At 36.3% G+C, this 14808-nt stretch overlaps 1 protein-coding gene across 3 annotated transcripts in view; it reads right to left on the reverse strand.

The window, feature by feature from the left end:
* Positions 1-14808, reverse strand: part of LOC127697757 (contactin-associated protein like 5-3) — an 826357-nt gene that overhangs the window by 127644 nt on the left and 683905 nt on the right. For all 3 annotated transcript variants that reach the window (XM_052201048.1, XM_052201047.1, XM_052201046.1), the window contains one exon: positions 8167-8406. In XM_052201048.1, the coding sequence (XP_052057008.1) occupies positions 8167-8406 (240 nt within the window). The remainder of the gene's footprint in view (positions 1-8166; positions 8407-14808) is intronic.

The raw sequence follows: 14808 nt of genomic DNA on the forward strand, positions 1-14808 counted from the left end.
TTGGAAGTCAATTTTATCTGAAATTATAATGGCAACTCCGGCTTGTTTTCTGGGACCATTTGCTTGTAGAATTGTCTTCCATCCTTTTACTCTAAGGTAGTTTTTGTCTTTGACACTGAGGTGTGTTTCCTGTATGCAGCAAAATGTAGGGGTCTATTTATGTAACCAGTCTGTTAGTCTATGTCTTTTTATTGTGGAATTGATTCCATTGATGTTAAGAGATATCAAGGAGTAGTGGTTATTGTTTCCTATCATTTTTTATTTTAATTTTATACATGTGTGGTTATCTTCTTTGGGTTTGATGAAAGAAGCTTAATATCCTGCTCTTTCCAGGGTATAGTTTCCATCGTTGTAATGGTGTTTTCCTCCTATTATCCTTTGTAGGGCTGGGTTTGTAGAAAGATATTGTGTAAGTTTGGTTTTGTCATGGAATATCTTGGTTTCTCCATCTATAGTAATTGAGAGTTTCACTGGGTATAGTAGTCTCGGCTGGCATTTGTGTTCTCTTAGAGTCTGCATGAGCTCTGCCCAGGATCTTCTAGCTTTCATAGTCTCTGGTGAGAAATCTGGTGTAATTCTGATAGGTCTTCCTTTATATGTTACTTGCCCTTTTTCTCTTACTGCCCTAAGTATTCTTTCTTTGTTTAGTACATTTGGGGTTTTGATTATTATGTGACAGGAGGTATTTCTGTTCTGGTCCAGTCTGTTTGGAGTTCTGTAGGCTTCTTGTATATACATGGGCATCTCTCTCTTTAGGTTAGTTACATTTTCTTCCATAATTTTGTTGAAGATATTTGCTGGCCCTTTAAGTTGTAAATCTTCATTCTCATCAATGCCTATAATCCTTAGATTTGGCTTTCTCTTTGTGTCCTGGATTTCCTGGATATTTTGGGTTACAAGCTTTTTGTATTTTGTATTTTCTTTAGCTGTTGAGTCCATGGTTTCTATGGTATCTTCAGCATCTGAGATTCTTTGTTCTATCTCTTGTATTCTGTTGTTAATATTTGCGTCTATGGTCCCTGATTTCTTCCCAAGGTTTTCTATCTCCAAAGTTGTCTCCCTTTGTGCTTTCTTAGTTGTTTCTACTTCTGTTTTTAGATCCTGGAAGTTTTTCCTCAGTTCTGTCATTTGCTTGTTTGTGTTTTCCTCTAATTCTTTAAGAGATTTTTGTGTTTCCTCTTTCATGACTTCTTCCTGTTGATCAAGGTTCTCCTGTATTTCTTTAAGTGATTTTTGCATTTGCTCCATATTGGCTTTTGTATTCTCCTGAATTTCTTTCAATGATTTTTGTGTTTCCCTTTTAAGGGCTTCTAATTTTTGATCCATTTTCTCCTGAGTTTCTTTAAATATGTCCTTCATGTGTTCCTGTACCAGCATCATGACCACTGATTTTAAATCCAAATCTTGTTTTTCTGGTGTGTTGGGGTATCTAGGACTTGCTAATGTAGGAGAATTGGGTTCAGATGCTGCCCTAATGCCTTGGTTTCTGTTAGTTATTTTCCTACGTTTGCCTTTAGCCATCTGGTTCTCCCAGGTGTTAGATGATCTTATTGTCACTGGCTGGTGTTTCAGCCTACTGTGGATCTTTAAGGTTATCTCTGCAACACTGGATGACTGGGTTTCTTCTGGCACAGATTACTGATATGCTCCCTTCCTGTTTTGTGCCTTTGGAGCCCTTCTGTATTGCCTCATGTAATGTTATACTTAGGTTTTCAAGGTTAACCGGGTGTTCTCTGTCTGCTCTATTATGGAGCGAAGATGTTGTGGTGGGGGACACTCCCTCTGTTGATTCTCACATAGGACACAGGTCCTGCGATGGACTGACTTGCAGATGAACCGCCTATGTGCTTAGTTCCTGAGTGCAGGCAGACCCCTGGCAGTTTGCACCACCAGAAATCTAAAGCTCAGGGTGATACAGTACCTAGTAATCCTTTGCCGTCCCTGGCAGGCAGCAAATATGGCCACGGGGCTTCTCTCCTTCTAAACTCCCTGGGCAGGACATGGGCCCCAAGCCCATCAGGCTGGCAGACAAAACCTGCCAACATGCTCAGTTCCTGAGTGCAGGCAGACCCCTGGCAGTTTGCACCACCAGAAATCTAAAGCTCAGGGTGGTACAGTACCTAGTGATCCTTTTCTGTCCCCGGCAGGCAGCAAATATGGCCGTGGGGCTTCTCTCCGTGTCTGAACCCTATATTCTTAAGTGCGCTGCCTAGGCCCAATGCCTATTCATGTGTAATAATATTAATTTTAAATATTTATAAATATACAAAGACTTATACCAATGAAAACCTTAAATCTGTATCAATATATCAATTCTATATCAATGTAAGAAATCATAACTTCCATTTTACATGAAATATAAATATTTCTATTCATGTAAGAAAATGTGTATACAATACTTTATTTAAGAGTAAACTTAATATCCTTTCATTATGTTTCAATGATATTGCTATATCTACCTTTTCTTTTCTACCACCATTCCTTTACCAATGAAAGAAGGACAGACAAGTGGAAAGGAAAGGTAGAAATCCCTGAGTGTAAGCTCTCTAATTTCCTTCCTGTCCGAAACTGCAACATTTGTCATTTCTCCCTTTAAATGAGAATATATAAGCACTGCCTACACTTCCAGAGGTCCTAAGTTCAATTACCAGCAACCACATGGTGGCTTTAAGTCATCTGTAATGGCATCCAATACCCTGTTCTGGTGTGTCTGAATACAACTTCAGTTTACTCATATACATGAGATAAATAGACAATTTTAAAAATGCGAACATATCTAGTATTTGTAAAATAAGCAGAACCATCCTCCCTAACCTTAGGAACTGGGACAATGATCTTATTTTGCTTGCTACTTGAAGAACTGGGAAAAATATTTCCTTTAGTGTTGCCCAATAAGAAAGAGAAATACTGTTCTTTCAAAGGAAGGCTGGCAGGCATCATTTTCCAACCAGTCTTTGTGTGTTGAGGAAGTGCATGGCTTAGCTGAAGTTCTGATTTTAACAGTCTGAAAGGATATATGGGAAAATCAGCTGTTCTGGAAATGTCCTGGAAACAAGTCTTTAGAGGAAATAGCTTTGATGTAGTAGAGTTAGGATCAAGCAGTTAGCTTGAACGGAAGTTCCCAGATTCCCAGCATTCCAGTCTTTGAACTTTGATAGGGCTGTATTTTTTCTCTTCAGTTCTGCAATACATAAACCTCACAAGCAACATATAGATCTGTAATAACATTTGTATGAAATATGTAGGGTGCACAAATCAATAGAGGAACATCAATAAAGAAAGACAATTGACCTTCTTAAAGGTTAGTTTGATCACATAATAAAATTACAATGTAAATTTCCATTCATGTCATCTTGAAGGATTGTATGCAATGATCCATGAGAAACTTTTACCAATTAAGAGTTATTGAATAGATATAGACATTTAAGTGTTAGCTGGTCACAAAACTGTCACTGTGAACAGAAACACATTACCATATATACATCAACTATCTTGTTGATCTTTACAATCTCCTTCTTCTTGTCTATAGCCAATATCTTCAAGGTGTCTCTCTTTGTCTTTTCTGATCTTTTTCAACTTAATGTGAACCCATAGCCTCTACTTTTCTGTGGAAATCTAAGCATAACATCTTACCCAGCATAACACATTTCTTGTCTTCCATTCTGATGTAAGAACATCCTTAAAATAAACAGGCTGGATTAGTTCAGCACTGTTTTTCTTTTCTTTCTTTTTTTTTTTTTTAATCAGCACTGTTTTTCAACAATCCAATGTCTTACAGCAGACATAGATTTTTTTGTTCATTAGCATTTAAATTTTTAAGTATAATATAGCATGATAAAAATCTATCTCCGGCAGAGGAAGGTTGCCCTTTTTGTCTGTTCAGCATCTCTTTTAAAATATGATTAGCTCTCTCCACAATTGCTTGTACTGTATGGTTATGTCATTTTTTTATATTATATTATATAAAAAACCCTGATTTATCTTGTTTGAGACATATGTCATATCATAGTCCGTTTTAATTTGTATTCCCATTTCAATAATTGCCATAACTTCTAACAAGTGCATGATTACAGAATCAGCCTTTTCTGAAGGTCAGAGGCTTATTGAAATTCTGAAAAGGTTTCTATAACATGATGTAAATATTTTAGTTTCACAAACTATGTAAAGTGTCACATGCATCTATCTACCATATTTCAATATTTTGGGTACTTGTTGGTAATGCAATTTGGTTATATAATGAGCAGTGAGAAAGTAGGAAATAATCTTATAATTTCCTTGACTTTCTGCCAAGTGATAGGAAATTGTTTCTTTAAACCTTTGATGTCAAAATGTTTAGTTTTTTAATGGAATTCCAATGGCTCTAGAATACTTCCTATAAATAACTGATCAATTTCATTATTACCTTGTGCCAGAGGACGAAGAAATGTATATAGATTATTGTGTATTTTATATGCAATGGCTGACACCTATTCCTGATTATTTGCTGTATCTGGGTAAACAGTTCAATTCAGAATCATCCTGAATAAGTTTAGCAGACTCAACCATTTGTGCAAACTGAGAGTCAGTTACTATATTAAGACACTTGTGAAAATTTGAATGCATCATCAGTATTGCATATAATTCAGATTTTAGAACTGATCTATAAGAACTCTCAACCATCTTAATTAAATCTTCTGATGTACATCCTACCTTTCCTGATTTATTAGCATCATTACAAAAGGTAGGGCCTTCAGAAATTGGAATTCTTTTTATTATACTAGGGAGAATCCAATCAGTTCTTTTTATGAACTGAAGTCCCCTGCTTTTAGGTTATTGGTTGCTAATCTCTCCCAAGAAATTGCTCCTTGCTCTTTGACAATGTCTCTTGTGTTTCTAATGAGGCCATCTCTATACTAGTAAAAGGTACCACAATTTCAGCTGGATCCATTCCAGCTAATTGTTGAAATCTCATTTATTTTATTTTATTTTATTTTATTTTATTTTATTTTATTTTATTTTATTTTATTTTTAGAATCGATTAAGAGATCTTTTCAATGTAGGTATTTAATTTTTTTACTGTATTTATTTGCTAAAAATATTCATTCTAAGATATAATCTTTCTTATGCATAAGAATTCCTGTTGGGAAATGAGTGGAGTGCAAGAACATTATGGTGTGATCCATCTTGGATGCTGTAGTTTCCTTTCTACCAAAACAAACTCTTTCTCATCTTTGGCTGATAATTTCCTCTGGCTATTTAAATCTTTGTAACCTTGTAAGGTTCAAAATAAGTTACTTATTTCTTGAGTAACCAAGCCAACTGCAGGCCACAGCCAATTAATATCTCTTAGTAGCTTCTTAGTATATCATTAAGAGTTTTTAATTGATTTCTTCTGACTTGTACCTTTTATGGCCTAAACCTTTGTAGACATTATATATCCTAGTTAATTAATATAATCCCTTCTTTGTAATTTTTCAGGGTTAATTTGCAATCTCTAGCAAGGCAAGGTTTTTTTTTTTCTTCATTAAAATGTTCTTTTGAGGATATTCATATCTGAATCAGTAAATCAGGATATCATCAATATAATAATAAATTGAAGAACCTGTCTATGAATCACCACCATTGGCTGTTATCCAAAATATTGGCACACAGCAGAGCTATTTAACAATACTTTATCAGAATATTGGCAGGACTTAGCAATGATATCCTTTTATTCTACAATTTCTACTAAACATTACTGAAAAACAAACCTCTCTTTATCTTGTTCATTTAGAGGAATTGATAAAAAAATCTTTTAGATCAATCACTATGATAGGTCATTCCTTACATATCAAAGAAGGAAATGGGATTCCAGGCTGTAGAGAACCCATTGGCTGAATAGTCTCATTAATTGTTCTGAGATCTGTCAATTCCCTCCATTGGCCAGAGTTCTTTTTAATTGCAAATACCAGAGAATTCCAAGGGATGGTAGACTCCTATGATTTCTGAGCCAACAGCTGTTCCTTGACTCTCTTTTCTAGAGCCTATAGATTTTGGTGTTGTTGTTACTGTTGTTTTGGTTTTGGTTTTGATTTGGTTTTTTGTCATAGTCCATTGAACAATCCAAATTGGTTGTTCAGTCAGCCACCTCAGTTGTAAGGCTGTTGGTCTTTTATCAGCAGTTGCTACTTGATATCCAATTGAATTGCCAGCCCCTTCTATATTTTGTTTATAGACAGCATCGACAGTTTGTAACTGTCTTTGATAAAATTCCTGAACTAATTTGATTTTTTTAAAATTAGGAACCTGACCAGTTTTGTGCCCAGACTCTGAAACTGAAAGGATATTAATTTGTGTTTTCCACTGTCGTAACAGATCTGTTCCCCGTAGGTTTATGGATATATCAGTCATGTATGGCCTTAATTACTTATATGACCTTTGGGCTCTGTACATTTAAGCCATCTGGTTCTTCACTTTTTTAGGGATAAAGTCGCAATTCTTTGAAATTGAATGTATACTTCTTGAAGTGGCCAACATTCAGTCCAAGCTTTTGGAAAGGTAATAATGACATTTTCTCCAGCATTGCCCATACTTTCAATTCAATTTCAATATTGTTTATTAATATTCTTAGCTTGGGCCTTTGATACTTTATAGATGTTTACCAAAATATTCATTTTGACACTTTTGTAGTTTTTTTTTTTTTTGAATTGTAGAATTTGCTTTGAATTTAATATTTGGTATCACAAAGTCTGTTTTAAGAGCAATGCTATATAATTGTCTTGAGGAAGAAAATTCTCCCTGTATGGCACTGGGGTCTGTGAGAAGTCCCTCTAGGAAATTTTTGGTGAAGTGTTCCCCATTTGTCTATTGTGGCTACACATTCCCTAATCCAGTGTCAGACTCTGCCACATCTTTACATATTTCAGAAGTTATAGGCTCTCATTTGAGATTAATTTTTGTTTCTCTGCAGTTTGTTCTGAAATGACTCTGCTCACCACAATTAAGGCATTTAAAATTTTGTGTCATCTCAAGGTCTGTAGTTGCAGCTCCTCCTATTAATGTCATATAAGGCAAACAAGGCTTAACATTATCTAACCCACTAATTTATTAATGATAACCTTGTCCTCAATGGTCTGCTTACTTATTTGCAATCAGCATTCACACATTCAAAAGCTAATGATAAGATTATTCTATTTCTTCCTGAAAGACCTGATATACTCTTTTCTACAGTGAAAGTCAACCTTTGCAAAAAAATTGTGGAATGCTTCCTTAGGACATTGCATGACTTGAGATAATAGTTCAAGTATTTTCCTATTGTGTGACTTTGTTCCAGGCATTTAAGGCTGCCAAGACACATAATGTCAAGGTTTCTTCATCATATATGACCTGTACCACTACCTCAGCAAAACAACCAGTACCAAGTAGCTGATCTTTAGAAATATTTCAACCCCTGGCACTATTTTGTTATGCTATCTTCCCTTCTTCTCTCCACCATGAAAAACATTGTAAATGTGTTCCCAGTTCTACTACTGCTTTTGCTATATTCTTTGAGTCTTGGGGATTATTCAAATTTTAATAGCCCAAGAAGTCAAGATTTGTTTCATGAATGGTGAATCCATTAAAAAATTAGAGGCATTTCTTAAATTTTCTCAGCTTCCCACATGGAAGGTAATGGACTGAATTTCTGAACATGTCAGAGATCCCCAAGCAAATCTTTTCCTTGATAGGAGTTTCCTTGGTCATTGTGTCTCCTCACAGCAATGGAAACCTTATATAAGACAGTATGTCACTAAACACAAGTACATGATCCATCTAATCTTCAGTTGACCCTTCAAAGTGGATATACCTATTTTCAATTGCTAAGCACAACTGCACTGCCAGGCTCCTGCATGGATATGATTATGTTGATGAGCTAACTGGAGTTTAAATATAGGAAAACATGCTAAAAATACAAAGTATGGGCATTGCATATGGACATGAAAAACATTTGTTTGAAAATGCCATGGTTTCCATATTACCACACATATGAACCATGGTATAAATTGCCTAAAGGCAGATACCATTGGCTAAGTCATGGCTTATGGGTAGTAGATCATTACCTGTATTGGCAATGATGTGGACTACTTAATGGCAGAGGATTATTTATTGGCTATATTTGGATACTATCAGATCACACACATGTATGTGTGGCATATATGTTCTTCTTACCATTCTGGCAGAAAGGCCCTTCATATGGTGAGTTGGTACAGTCACAGGAGTAGCCACTATTTTTCTCCACACACTTCCCCCCATTGTGGCAGTTTCTTCCATAGCTGCTGCAGTGACCTGGACAGCCAGGTCTGACTTCAGATGTGACCTTTGCCCTCTCTTCCAGATCTATGTTCTGCCCATTCAAGTGTAAGGAACGGATGCATCCAAAAAAGCCCTTTTGTCTTGATGATGTTCCTCCTAATGGTGAAAATCAAGAGAGAAAACAAGAAAGGTGTCATACCTGTGATGCATAGATGTAACTGATAGATTAGAGAATCTCTAACTACCCCCTTTTCTAGAAATCAGGCCATATCCTGCTATGGACTGTCTCCCTGTACAGAATGAGAAAGACTGCTGGGGTCACAGATTTTCATCTTTTCTTTGTAGCTGCAAACAAATGGTGCTCCTTCACTACTGCTAAGTGATTAAAGAACTGTGACCTCCCTCCAAGCCTTTGAGTGGGAATACCAGACCTCGATGCTAGCCACTACTTCCCACCTTCCGTGGAGCTCTAGCCTATTGTTCTTCAAGACCTGCAGTTTCCCAGGTGCCACTAGCCACTGCTGAGCAATGTCCAGTTCTGAGGACAGTTTCTAGCCTTTGGAGGAAAGGCTTTCCTCCTCCTCCCCACCTATATATTTGGAGACCACCATTAAACTTTGAGACTTGATCAGAAAACTTGTCTTGGCTCCTCATTTCTCTTGCAAGACCATTCTATTTCACCCCCAGCTTTCCTTCGAGGTAACCCATTCAATGTAACTGGGCAGTTACAGATTGGTGCCCAAATTTGGGGCTTGGAAATGAAGAGACCAACTGAGTGAAGCTGTCTTGGGTGGAGCTCTATAGGAATAATACATGTTATGTATTCAGCCCAGCAAGCAACATAGAGCATTAATGTTAGCCCTATAACTGTCATCTTTTGAAGTCTGTTGTTGCAGGGGTTCTAAAGGGGTACAGACTATATAGAATCAGTATAGGCCTGATAGTGAGATCAGCTAGGTTGTGACAGTGAATCAGGATGGTGAATTTTATTAGGCAAATTATCCACAGTCTAGAACTGCATCAGGAGAGAGGAATAGGGCATAAAATAAAATAAAATAAATAAGTAAAAAACAAAAACAAACAAACAAAAGAAAACAAGAACAACAACAACCAAAAAAGAAAAAAAAACAAACAAACCAGATTTTAGAAACATGAGAGAGAAAAAGAAAGAGAGAAGGAAAATGGATTTCAAAACTTTCCTAGGGACAAGGGAAATATTCTTAATACTGTACAAGTGCTCTTTCCGCTCTATGTATTGTTTGACTTTAGCACCAGTTTATCCATGTGTCAATTTGTGTCTGTCTTTGTTTCACTCTTTGAATGACTCTTGTTTCATGTTTTTACAAAAGGTAAAAACTTTATCTGCTGGAGGTCTACCTCTTAGTCCAGTTTCAGTTTACACATGGAAGATTGATTTAAGCTGCCCTACATTCAGCTAGGAGTCAAGCACAGCTAGAGAAAAAGCTACTTTTAAAAGCATGAGCAGCTTCTCAAGTTCTAGGGCAAGTAGGCTATTTCTCCTAGGAAAACCTCTGCAATTGAGATTATTGGGTCCAAAGTGTATTTTTCTCTTGAAACTACAGCTATAAAAAGAAAAAAAATGTTTGGTTTAAATTTATAAGATTAGTGTAGTCACTCCATTTTTGTTTCTGATTGGTATTAAAGGTATAAATATGTTTTTACATTGGTAGCAAAAAAAAGTTAGTTTAAAACTGCTAACTCAGGGTTGGAGTCATCTTAAACAACATGAGACATGACCCAAAACAGGAAAAACAGGCCTCTAAAGATACTTCTAAATTAGCATACTATTTTATATAATTCTTATCTTAGAAATTAGACTTATAAGGGATAAGATTCAAAACAATGTCTCTTTAATGAGGTATTATAAGTTACACTGTTAGTAATTCAGACATAACAATTGGCAGACAAACTTTGTAATGTGAAAGCAATGCATTTGCCATTGATTTTAAAGATAATAAATAGTTTAAAATTGGGTTTTGCTTTCCAAAGTTGTAGTTACACTCTAATATTGCAAGAAAAAAGATTAGAAAGGAGATCTCATTGGGAATTTATTTAGTATCAAAGATGCTCCTTTTAAACTGTTTCCAAAATTTGTATAAAGACTACTAAAAACAGCTAGTAGAATTTTTCTGGAAACCCTCGAAAACAGGTTCCTTTTGTTATTCGACCTTGATACAATGGGATCTGGTTGCAGGATGCTGTCCTGTATAGATAGGTGTTGGGCATGGCCTTGGGCAATAGGCTCATATTAGAAAATATTTACATTTGAGTCAAAGCAAAGCTCAGAGCTCCCTCCATGGAGGCTTGTGAGGCACTGATTTTGTCTTGCAAACCCCACCTAGGGGTTTTCTGGCCAAAACAACATTCTTGACAGATTTACCTAGGTGTGGTTCAAAATACAGTTTGAAAGGTTAATAAGGTTATGTAGAACTTATGAAGGTATTAAAATCTGGCATGCCTGCTCCATTCACATTTATTATGGATTTAAAAGGTAGTTTTTTTGTTTTGTTTTGTTTTGTTTTTTTGTATTGCATCCTGATAATGTAAAACATTTATTGGATGAGATATTGCTCTAAGCTTACCATAGGACTTAAACCTCTGTTCCCAAGGTGGATGCAAATTAACTAGTGAAAGACATATAACTTTAGAGATAGTAGAAAATGCTACTGTAATCAGTTTTTTATGTTATGTGTTTACAGTAATTCCTTGGAAAGAGAGCATTAATGTAGAGTCTCTTTTTTCATCTCCAAGTAAAGTTTTAACATAAAGCTATTGGTGTGTTAATAAAGTACTGTAAATTAGAATCATCAAAGCATTTTGAAAATAATGAATTGAGAACCTGATGAAACATTTATTCCTTGTTTCAAACAGCAATCAAATTGATCATTGCCGAGTACTGATACTTGGTCTATTGCATGGCAAACCTTCTAGGCAAAATTGATAATTCTTATCCAACAGATAAGTTGTTAAAATTTGCTTCCATTCATACTTTTATATTTCCTATAGATTTATACATGCATCCCCTAAAGAATGCATCTATTGTGGGAGTAAAGCTCATGTAATTGGATCACATATTTATATTTTTGAGTTTCCCAATGCTTCAGCTCAAATTGAATTGGGTACTATAGCCATTATTTTTAAAATATTAAAATTCAACCTTGTATACTGATATTTGTATTATTTGTATACTGATAGCCTATATATATATATATATATATATATATGTATATATATATTCTTAAATTTTGCAAATTATACAAATACAACTCAAGTTAAGAAAAGGTACTGTATCTGTAAATGACTGTCCTGTGGACATTTAAGAGCTCATCCAGCACCTGGAGAGAAGGATCAGTGGGTAAGAGCACTGAGTGCTCTTCCAGAGGCCCTAAGTTCAAATCTCAGCAACCACATGGTGGCTCAGAACCATCTAAAATATTATCTGACACCCTCTTCTGGAGTTTCTGAAGACAGCTACAGTATATTTATATATAATAAATTTATAATTTTTAAAAAAGAGGTCATCCTAGAAGACTCCTTAAGGCAAGGCCACAAGGGATTTGTATCCCAGGCAAACTATCGTCCTTACATAGGAACAACTGGCCATACAGTCATATTCTTTACATCATCAAAATAGTAATGGCTTGAGAATAATTTTATATTTTTAGAAAATGTGCACATCAAATTGTAAAGACTTATTCTTCCTGTCATCGATTTCTACCTGCAACACATAATGATGTTAATTCTAGAGGAATTAATCACTTATTACAATAAATGGTGCTCATATTCCTGATTTTAAACAATTAAAATATGTACATGTGATTAATAAAACATTTTCAGGCTTTCTAGTTGCAACTACTTTTACAGGAAAAGCAACTAAAAATGCTACATTGATTTTTAATGCTTGCATAGCCATTGCCTACATTATCATCTATGTTTGTTGTTCCAACTCAGATTAAAACAGATACAGGAACTGGCTATTTATTGCAGTCATTAAACCTTTGAGATGTCTTTGAAAACAATTTAACATTTAATTCTTTATAATTTTCAAGAATGAGGTATTGTGGAATTAAAACAATATCTTCCTAAAAATAAACAAAAGCGGGAAATTATATCATCCTACATATTATTTATACCATGCTTTTATATTTTTAAGAAAATTTCAAAATTTGAATGCAAAGGAACTCCTTGCTGAGTGTCTATATTATCCTACAACTAGGCATACTCATAGGAGGGAGGAACCTCTTATGGGCATATGGCATGATCCTGATAAGGTATTTAATATGGGGAAGAGGACATGCTTGTGTTTTGCCACAGAATCCTGCAGGAGCATGCTAGCTACCAAAGGGATTGGTGTGGCATGCTGAGGATAATGATGGCCTGTGAACTTGCAGAGTGTTCTGACAATGGTGAAAGGAAATCTGTATATTGGTTCTCTGTTCTTGACCCACCTTCATTTGCCTATGTCACAGATTAGATAAACTGCCTTGCTTCAAGCTTTTAGACTTTGTGGGACAGATTACATGGAGACTGTCAAAACTGACGTAGAAAAATTAATCTAAGGGAGGAGTTATGATGACTTCTTTTTCCTTTAATGTGCTCAGTTATTCTTACTCAATCATGGTCTGGTCTAGAAATAAATCCAATATTGGGGATTACATTTAAGAAGATGGCTAATAATATTTATCAGCCAGCTGAATCATTTTAAAATGTAGTCTCCACTCTTTCTGAGAAGTAACAGCTTCTCTGTTGATTTTAAAAACTACCTAATAGCTACTAATTTGCAACTGAATTGGAGACCTAGGGCCATCTGCAGACAAGTTAATCCTCTTTTTCTTCTAATTTCTTTCTGACCATATATTTTAAGCAGAGTTGTCTCCACCCAGGTTCACCTGGATTGAAAACTGGCATGTCTGTTAAAGACACTTGCAGGGTGTTTGCCATCAAATAGACTCCCTTGTATTAAAACTTACACAAGTAAATTAGACCTCCTATGGGAGCTACATAGAGCTCTGATCTATGCATGTCTGCTTACAAGCAGTCAAGGAAACCACTGGGAGGTGCAAGACATAGCACTTCAAGGGGAGGACCATGTTTTCTGCCTCTGAATTCCCTGTGAAGCAAACCTGGTTGCATAGAGGTTGGTGTTTAAAGGCATTTCTTACAATAACAACCAACAAGGAAGCCTATACCCTCTCCTCCCAAAAAAGGCACCATAAAGTATTTAGGTGGATCAGGCCAATCTTCCTCTCCCTGGTTAATGCCCACTATTCTTTGAAGGTTGACTGCCCAATCGGTTGATAATTTTTCATCTTAAAACTAATAAAAAGGTAGGAATTGTGCCCTTCCCCCCAGCCTTTGAGCAGGAATTTCAGACCTCTATGCTAGCGACTGAAAGGTTAAAAAATACAGCCTAACTCTCTAATGACCCCAAGAAGTCAGAAGTTTAGAAAATTTATCTCACTCGAAAGGAGCTCTAATTCCAGCGACCCAGGAGCCCCAAACACCTCAAACTCCAGGACCCACACTTTGTTAGAAACTAAATGAGAGGTCACATTCCTTGAGCACTCTCTTTGTTAGAAGCAAGGTGAAAGGACATAAGATAAGCCCTTGAGTATGTGATCCTGGCCCCATAAAGTAACGGGAAATTAACTAACAGCTTATCTTGCTTCTGTATACTGCTTATGCCATCACCCCTACCCAGGAGCTAACACAGCTATGAACCACCAAAAAAATAGGAAACTGATTGGTTCATGGAGCACACAATAATTTAAACTGATTGGCCTAAAAAGTTTGGAGTGAAACAAATCGATTGGCTTGCACTACACGGGCTCTCAATTCTAAGGAATGATTGGTTTGTGATGTGTGGGCTTTGTTGCTACCCATAAAAGCTTTCTTGATTCTACACTTGGGGTTCTACAGTCCTCTATCCCTATGCGGTGTATGACTGTGAACCCCAGAGTCTCTGGAATAAAAATCAAGACCATTTCTTGAGAGTGATTTGGGTGTGGCCTTCCAAGGCGTGGGGTGATGGGGTGCCCTCATTTTTTGGGTCTTACACCACTATTTTCCACCTATGGTGGTGCTCTAGCCCATAGCTATTAAGGATCTAAAGTTTCCTCAGAGACACTAGCCACCAGCTAAGCAATGACCAATTCTCAAGATGAGTTTCCGGCTTTTGCATTAAGGGTTTTGCCCCTGCTTATAAACTTGGAGACCTCCCATTAAACTTTGAGCTTTGATCAGAAACCTTGTCTTGGCTCCTCATGTCTCTCACTAGCCTGTTATATTTTATCCCCAGCTTTCCTTCCAGGTAACCCATTCAATGTAACTGGGCAGTTACAGAGACACTTGAGTTAAAGATAGATGATGAGGGTCTAACATGAAAAGTAGGGTGTTTGGTAGGACTTAGCCTTTCTCCTTGAAAAACTCTAAGAACAAGATGCTTCTTTTCTTTATATTTGGACCTAAGAGCTCTTCACTTTCATTTTGGGGCATGTTAGGCTTCTGTGGTCTTGATTGTATGAGGAAGCTCATTCA

The sequence above is a fragment of the Apodemus sylvaticus genome, chromosome 12 (genome assembly GCF_947179515.1).
Source record: "Apodemus sylvaticus chromosome 12, mApoSyl1.1, whole genome shotgun sequence".
Taxonomy (NCBI): Eukaryota; Metazoa; Chordata; class Mammalia; order Rodentia; family Muridae; genus Apodemus; species Apodemus sylvaticus.